This window comes from Nannospalax galili, unplaced genomic scaffold, assembly GCF_000622305.1.
Source record: "Nannospalax galili isolate Female #2095 unplaced genomic scaffold, S.galili_v1.0 scaffold385, whole genome shotgun sequence".
Lineage (NCBI taxonomy): Eukaryota > Metazoa > Chordata > Mammalia > Rodentia > Spalacidae > Nannospalax > Nannospalax galili.
The window spans coordinates 295,105-303,848 of record NW_008354956.1 but is presented as its reverse complement, the minus strand read 5'-3'; the positions used below and the strand labels follow the sequence as shown (position 1 = coordinate 303,848).

The following is an 8,744-nucleotide window of genomic DNA, read 5'->3' as shown; positions in this document are numbered from 1 at the left end:
CAGGTCTTCTGCAAGAACAGCCAGTGTTCTTAACTGCTGAGCCATCTCTCCAGTCCCAAAAAAAAAATAAAAAAAAAAAAAAAAAATTCAAGAGGTAACTTCCGGGAGGCAATTAGAGATCGGATGTGGACCTAGAGACAGGTGCATAAGTTGCCAGCATCCTAGGTTCAGTGTTCGGCACCAAATAGGCCTGATGTGTTGGCACACAGTGGTAACCCCAGTGCTTGGGAGCTGGAAGCAGGGAGGATCAGAAGTTCAGAGTCATCTTTGTGCTCAGAGGGATCATTTCTAAGACAGGTGCGTTCAATACCTTCTGTGGGTGGGATGAGTTAAGTTGGTAGAGTGCTTGCTTAGCATACAGGAAACTCTGAGTTTGATCCCCAACACTGAATAAATGGGGCCCTGTGCTACACACACTTAGCATCCCAGTACTCAGAGAAAAGGAGGGTCAGAGAAGGTCAGGGTCATCCTCTGCTACATAGCAAGTTTGAGGCCAGTCTGGGATCTATGAGACCTTATCTCAGAAGCAAAATTGAAAACATAGTCATGTGGAACTTTGTGTTAGTAAGGAAAGACTGACGAACAGGTCAGTGAGTTGAACCTGTATCACATGATGAATGCTGTGGAGGAATTTAAACAAGGGGGTTAGGAGTGTTCAGTGGAGAGGGGTGTGGTCAGGTTTTTATTTAAATATGCATCTGGTGACCTTTTTAAAAAATTATTTTATGTGTATGAGTGTATTGCCTGCTTGTATGTAAGTGTACCTGTGTTATGCAGTGCCCATGGAGGTCAGAAGAGGGCATTGGATTCCCTGGAACTGGAGTTGTGAATGGCTGTTAGCTGGCATGTGGGTGCTGGGAACGGAACTGGAGTCTTCTGCAAGAGTAGCCAGTGCTCTTAACTGCTGAGCCACCTCTCCAGTCCCCAACTGGTGACCTTAAACATTTTTTAAAGTACATTTATTTATTATATGTGTTTTAGGGGGTGTGAGTGCTGTGGCACACGTGTGGAGGTCGGGATAGGAGTCAGTTCTTTCCTACCACCATCTGGGTCTCGGGGATCAAACTCAGGTCATCAGGCCTCACGGCAAGCACCTTTGCCCACTGAACTATCTGGCCAGCCCAGAGTCTAGCAACTTTGAGCAAAGGAAGCTCTGTGTTCACCTTGGGACAGAACAGGCCGTGTCCATGTGGCACAGGGAGGAAGACCAGTGTCGCTGGTGTAGGGTCAGTGGGATAGGAGAGGAGCGCATAGCCGGATGGAAGAAGCCTCTCAGAAAGTCAAGGCCTGGGAGGGAGGCCTTGGAAGGATGAGATTTTACTCTGTTCAGACAGGAGCCACCAGAGGCTCAGCAGAGGAAGGGCGGGGTCCTCCTTACGTCTTCCTGGGTTCTGGTTCCATATTGAGAATAAACTACAGGATTGAGCTCTGAAGAGGTCAGTATTGCAACAATTAAGTTCACCTCATCAGAGACCCCTGGGAAAATCCAGTTGCACCTGGCAGTTGCCAGTATATGGGGTCGCTCTGAGTTCATCCAGTGCTAACTTTGGTCCCTTTGCAGTGAGTGATAAGGGAGAAAATTCTGGACATTGCGATAGTCAACTCTGGCGTGTTTTCCTACTTCCTGTGTGTTCTTCAGACACTGTTGAGCAACACTCCAGTGTTACCACACGAGTTCAGCCCTCTGCTCATGACAGCCCCACACACCTTTTTGTTTGCTGTGGCTGTGGTAGACTGTTACCAACTGGTCACTTGCCTCTAGGCAGGGAGTTCAACCTCTTTGGTTCAACCCCTCCTGGCCTAGAGGGGATACTGAGCCGTGTCCAGATGCAAGGCTGGTGCATCACCTGAGAGGCAGTGTCAGCAGAGTGGTGGGACACATCATCATGTTGTTTATTTTTGATGTTTTCTGAGACAGGGTCTCACTCTGTAACTCAGGCTAGCCTCTGACTCTCAGTGATCTTCCTAGCTCTGCCTCCCAAGTACTGGGATTACAGGTGTGAGGTACCATGCCTGGTGTGTTTTTTCCTTTATTTTTTAAAAAATTATTTATTTAGTGTATGTATTTGTGTGTATGTGGAAGGTTACCCAAGTACCATGGAACACATACCACTTTTAGTTTGATTTTGGAGACAGGGTCTAACTGGGTATCCATGACTAGCCTGGAACTTACAGAGATCCACCTGCCTCTGTCTCCCAAGTGCTGGCATTAAAGGGATGTACCACCACATGTGTGTGTATATGTGTGTGTGTGTGTATTCATTCTCTCTCTCTCTCTCTCTCTCTCTCTCGCTCTCGCTCTCGCTCTCGCTCTCTCTCTCTCTCATACAGTTTTTTTTGTTTTTTTTTTGTTTTTTTTTTGTTTTTTTTTTTGAGATAGGGTCTCCCTATGGCCCCAGCTGCCCTGGAACTCACTATGTAGACTAGACTGGCCTGGATCTTAGAGATATCCTCCTGCCTCTGCCTTCCACAAATTCTGGGATTAGAGGTGTGAGCAACTTCCCCCAACATGTTCCCATTTTTGAAGCGTAGCATACACATAACACATAGCAAAGTACACTTGTAAACAATGATTTTATTAAATCATCAAACTGGAATCCAGGTACTGTACAGCCAGAGCAGGAACAGATCCTGCACTGCAAAGTGCCCGCCTGTGCCTTCTCTTCCTAGCCCAACAAGGAAGGATAACCATTATCTTGGTTTTCTTTTTCATTTTTTTCCCCCCAGGTGGAACAATCCATTTTCCTAAACATGCTCTGCCACAGCCCCTCACTGGGGAATTCTAGGCAGGGGCTCTACCAGAGACACACCCTCAGCCCCTCACTGGGGGATTCTAGGCAGGAGCTCTACCAGAGAGCCACACCCCAGCCCCTCACTGGGGGATTCTAGGCAGGTGCTCTACCACTGAGCCACACCCCAGCCCCTCACTGAGGGAGTCTAGGCAGGTGCTCTACTACTGAGTCACACTCTCAGCCCCTCACTGGGGGATTCTAGGTAGGTGCTGTACTGCTGAGCCACACCCCCAGCCACTTCCCGGTGGAGCCTGGCAAGTTCTATACTATGAGTTATATTCTCAGTCCTTTGATTTTTGAGAGACTCACCGTGTAGCTCAAGCTGGCTTTGACTTGTGACCTTTCCTCCACCTCCAGAGTGCTGGGATTATGGGTGTCTATCACCATGCCTGGCCACTGTCCTGAATTTTATTACTATTATTTTGAGACAGGGTTTCCCTTCTTAGCTTAGGATGGACTAGAATCACTGTGACCTTCCTGCCTCAGCCTCCTGAGTGCTGGGATTACAGGCATGTGCCACTTCCTGCCTGCCAGGCAAGCACTTCACCATCTGACCTGCATCTCTAGCCCCTCAATTCTTTTAGCTAATGTACAACGTTGCGTTTCATGGATGCAGAACAGTTTTTTCACAAGCTGTCTTTTGGGAACTTTGCTCACTTTCCAAAGCTCATTTCTTCCATTCTTGCCCATTGAGTCTAGGAAAGGTACATGCTGACAAACCTGGTCCACACTCGACAGCCAACTTGTGCTTCAGCCTTTCTGACAGCCGACCACACAGAACGCTCGCTGCTTTTCCTGTGTTAAATGCCACAGAATGTGAAACTCATTGTTTGCCTGCGTCAGGTGCAGTGTTCCGGTTTTTAGTGTATTGACCGATCAGCTGCCTGCACTCTAATTCAGAGCCTTATCACCTGCATCTACCCTTAAGCAGTCATTTCTTACTTCCCACCCTTGGCAACCACTGGTGCTTTCTGTTTTGATTTGCCTGTCCTGCCTGTATGGTTCATGTAAATACACATGTGGGCTTCCCGCCTTCCTTTACTTAGCTCAGTGATTTGGCGGTTCATCTTCTACTATCACCTGAAAGTGCCTTTTCTTTTTGGTGCTGTGGATTAAATTTGAGTAAGAAGAACATGGGGCATGGTGGTGCATGCCCACAGGATAAGCACTGGGAGGTGGAGGCAGGAGAACCAGGCTTCAGTGCCATCCTTGGCTATATAATGTGTCGAGGCTAGTCTGGGATACAAGAGACCCTGTATTTAAAGAAAAAAAAAAAAAAGGTTGGAGAGATGGCTCAGCGGTTAAGAGCACTGACTGCTCTTGCAGAAGACCTGGGTTCAATTCCTAGCACCCACATGGTGGCTACGAACTGTATGTAACTCCAGTTCTAGGGGAATCCGAAGCCCTCTTCTGACCTCCGCAGCATTGCACGACATGGGTGCACTCACACACATGCAGGCAATACGCTCATACACATTAAAAAAAAAAAAAAGAGTGGGGCCATGTTGGTGCACACCTTTAATCTCAGCATTCAGGAGGCTGAGGCAGGTGTATCTCTGTGTATTTGAGACCAACCTGGTCTATACAGTGAGTTTCAGGCCAGCCCGGGCCAAGTAGGAGACCCTGTCTTAAAAAGGCCGGGGGTGGGGTGTGATGGGGTGCAGAGATGACTCAGTGATTAAGAGCACTGGCTGCCCTTGCAGAGGTCCTGGGTTTGGTTCCCAACACCCATATGGTGGCTAGCCACCATCTGTAACTCCAGTTCCAGTGGATCTGACTCCTGGTCTCCACGGGCACTGCATCCATGTGCACTTACATGCACGTGCACTTACATGCAGGCAAAACACATAAAATGAATAAAAAACATTTAAACAGAATACCACTTTGGGGCTGCAGGTATAGTCCAGCTGTAGAGCTCTTATGTAGCATGTGCAAAGCCCTGGGTTCTATCCTCGGTACCAAAGGGGATACAAGCCCCAAGTGCTTATGGAGAAAGATGAAGCTGGCTAAGGAGTGGAGTGACCCCTGGTGGGAAATGACAGAAGTACTTTGTGATGGAAGTCTGAAGTTGACATCTGAGTCCTGCCCTGAAGGATGGACTGAGCACCAGCAAGGTTGGGGAGTGGGAAAGAGTACCCCAGATGTAGAGGCTGCAGGTGCAGAGGCCCTGGGGTGGGGAGGGGATACCAGGCAGGTGGTGTGGCTGGAGGAGAGTGACCCGGCATGCAGGAGGCTGGCTGGGCTCGGTGTTGAAGATTCCACACTGGCCTGCATGTCCCCTGCATGTCAGCACTGTGGCATAGGAACAAGTGTGCTGTGGTCTGCTGGCATCTTCTCCCTCAGGCTTGGCCTGTACCAGCTGTGTCATTGCATAACCGCTTCCTACCCGAGGCTGCTCATGTATAAAGAGGTAATTGCAGCACCTGCTTTGCAGAGCCCTTGTCAGAGGGTAGATCTTCTATTACCGTAGGTCAGGTCAGGTGTGCCACCAGCACCTGGTTGTTTTTTATATTTCTTTAGTGGTGCTGGGGATTGAACTCAGGACCTTATGCATGCTAGGCAAGCACTCTACCACTGAACTACATCTTAGCCTTTTGTTTGTTTTATTGAGGCAGGGCCTTGCTAAGTTTTCAAGCTAGTCTTGAATTTACTCTGTAGTCCAAGTAGGCCTTGAACTCTGGATCTGCTGCTTCAGCCTCCTACATAGTTGGGGCGACAGGCCTGTACCCCCAGGCCCAGCTGGCTGCAGTTGCTATTCTGAGGCATCTTAATTTTGTGTGGGAGGGATGTCACCATGACTTCTTCCTTTTTTCTGCATCAGGAAACTGCCTTTCAGAAAGGGATATGGCTTTGAAGCTGTGGGGCTGAATTTGAACCCAAACTGCCTTGCCCAAGTCCAGGCTCCTTCCTCCCAGGGAGCCATGGTGACCTGACTGGCTCCAATAGAGCAGAAGGGAGGAGCAGACGGCCCTGGGCAGAGGAAGGTGGCATTGGGTGTCAAAGACTGAGTCTTAGGTCACTAAGACTGGGCTCAAACTCACTGTGGGAAGATGGCTTGAACTGCTGATCCTCTTGCTTCCACCTCCTGAGCGCTGAGACTGCAGGCATGCCTCATCATACCCTATTTATTTGGTGCTAGAAATTGAACCCGGGCCTTTCTCCATGCTGGCCAAACACACTACCAACTGAGCCACTTCTTCAGCTCAAGATTGGTACCTGCAGTAAGGCTGTAATAACCTACCCTCCCAGGGTCCTATAAGAGAACCCCAGACTGGACAGCAGTAGACTGACCCCTGTCCTTCCTCCCATTCAGCCTTCAACAGGAGTGGCAGGTCCAGGCAGGGGGAGGGGAGGATGGGGGCTTTACAAGTAGCTCCTTCCACAAAGAACTGCCCTGTATCAGCTAATAAAATAGAGGAAACTCAGTAGGGAAGTGGGTCTTTCTTTTTCTTTGCCAGTTACTAGCCATGCAATGTTGATCAAAGGAACATACGGATCTGGGTGAGGTGAGTCAGGTTGTAATCCTAGTTCTTGGAACTGGAACCAGCAGGATTGCTACAAATTCAAGGTTTACTTGGGCTACAAAGTAAGACTCTGTCTCAACACACATCGACACACAGACAGACAGACATGAGCCAAAAATATGTAATGCCTGGTGTGGAGGCACATGCTTTTAATCCTAGTCCTTGGGAGGCAGAGGCAGAGGCAGGTGGATCTCTGAGATTGAGGCCAGTCTGGGACTATGGGAGACCCTGTCTAAATAATGATGATGATGATGATGATGATGATGATGATGATGTAAGCCATACACGGTGGCACATGCCCTTAATCTTAGGAACTCAGGAGGCAGAGGCTCTCCAAACAAAGAAAGAGGTAAAAACTGGAGCTGCCTTTGGCTCATGCTTGTAATCCTGACACTTGGATTGTGTATAATCAGGGCTACAGAGTGACCCTGTTTCAAACAACAAAAAATGAAAACTATGGCCTTACATTTGGACTGAATGATGGCAGTCCTCAACTATGCTCCTAGGAAAATTACTCAAGTCCTACTGGTTCTAAATGCTGAAGGAGAGCCACCTTACCTGTTCTCAGCTGGGAGCCTCCGAAGTGCTGGGATTGTAGGTGTGCACCACCATGCACGGCTTTGTCTTCAGCCCTCCTCTTTTTCTTTGAAGGTGATGTTACAAGAGTCACTGATAACATTTAAAAAGCCCCCAACTGACAACTGCTAAGCACCTACTGTGTGCCACGATTCGGGCCCTGTTATTTATGTGTATGATCCTTGATGTGATGAGCACCCCGTCTTACATATGAGGAAACAGAGGTTCCAGGAGCTTAGCTAGCAAGGGCCTACAGCTACTGTGCAGCAGAGCTGGGATTCAAACCCAGGACTCAGTGGTGAGCAAAACTAGAAGAGCCTGACTACTCCCCCCCAGTCCATCCATCCATCCATCCATCCATCCATTCATCCATCCAGGGGGCTTCTGTAGTCCTGTGCTCTCTGTGTGACAACTCGAACCTAGCTCTCTAGTAAGAATGCTGCTGTTGGGGTAGAGAGGTGGCTTAGCAGTTAAATGCCTACTGTTCTTGCAGAGGACCCAAGTTCAGTTCCCAGCACCCATACTGGGTGGCTCACAACCACCTATAACTCCAGCTCCAGGGAATCCAGTGGCCTCTTCTGGACTCCATGGGTACCCACACTCATGTGCACATATCCACACACGAACACATATACAAATAATAAAAAAAATTTAGTAAAATAAGAGAACGTTGCTGTTGGCACCAAGGAGAGCTCCATGGCAGGCAGTATGGACAGGCCGATGTGGAGGTCTGGAGATGTCTCAGGGAGTATCTGCTTTCATTTAGTGAGTCCTGCTCCATGCCATGTCCCTGGCATACAGCTTGGGACTTAGTGGCATTGCTCAGTCCTGGTCACCACTGACACAGGTGGCATTCCAGGGGAGACTGCTGCCCAGATGGACAGTATCCCTCTTACTGTTCCCTGTCCCACAGCAAGCCCAAGGCTGGCACTGACGGCTTTTCTCTGCCTACAGTTGGAGAAGGAGGAGCAGATACACAGCGTGGACATTGGGAATGATGGCTCAGCCTTCGTGGAGGTGCTGGTGGGAAGCTCAGCCGGAGGAGCTGCACCTGGGGAGCAGGACTATGAGGTAAGCAGGGCTGGGAGACTCTGGCTTTCATCTCTGTTGCTGCTCCTCAGGGTGCTACATGTGGGAGGAGGTGAGTCACCCAATCACTGCCTTCTGGAGGATCACTGGTGTGCAGAGGAGACAAAGCAGGCCCAGGGTGGCAGACTACAGTCAGAGAAGAGCCAGATTCCTATGTCATGGCTGAATAAGCACCAGAGGCCCTTGCTGGTTCCTAAATTCAGTCACTGCTTGAGAGCAAGGCTGCTTTGTGCAGATCCCTGAGGCTCACAGATGGGCTGGGACCCTGGGATTCTGCGACCTCCGTGGTGCCGCTGTAGCCTTTCATTTAGGGTAGATGTTCACACGAAGGAACATTTAGAAAGTCAGCATAGTCCCTTTGTAACTGATACTTACTAAAGACCAGTCTCTCCAGTCTGGAATTCTCTATGTAGACCAGGCTGACCTCAAACTCACAGAGATGCACCTGCCTCTGCCTCCCAAGTGCTGAGATTAAAGGTATACACCACCACACCTGGTCAAAAACCTTTTTATTCTCAAAGTGAGATAAGTCAACAGATTTTGGCATAATTACAAAAAAGTTATTCAAGGGGCTGGAGAGGTGGCTCAGAGGTTAAGAGCATTTGCTGCTCTTGCAACAAGTTCCTGGCATTCACATCAGGCAGCTCTCAACTGCCTGTAACTTGGCCGGGCATGGTGGCACACCCCTTTAATCCCAGCACTTGGGAGGCAGAGGCAGGCAGATCTCTGTGAATTCAAGGCTAGCATGATCTATATAATGAGT

At 49.1% G+C, this 8,744-nt stretch overlaps 1 protein-coding gene across 4 annotated transcripts in view; it reads left to right on the top strand.

Annotated features, from left to right (window-relative positions):
* Positions 1-8,744, top strand: part of Xrcc1 (X-ray repair cross complementing 1) — a 32,766-nt gene that overhangs the window by 6,434 nt on the left and 17,588 nt on the right. For all 4 annotated transcript variants that reach the window (XR_003846930.1, XM_029555489.1, XM_029555488.1 and 1 more), the window contains one exon: positions 7,847-7,963. Coding sequence is in view for 3 of the 4 variants with exons in the window: in XM_029555489.1 (XP_029411349.1) it covers positions 7,847-7,963 (117 nt within the window). In the remaining variant the exon portion in view is untranslated. The remainder of the gene's footprint in view (positions 1-7,846; positions 7,964-8,744) is intronic.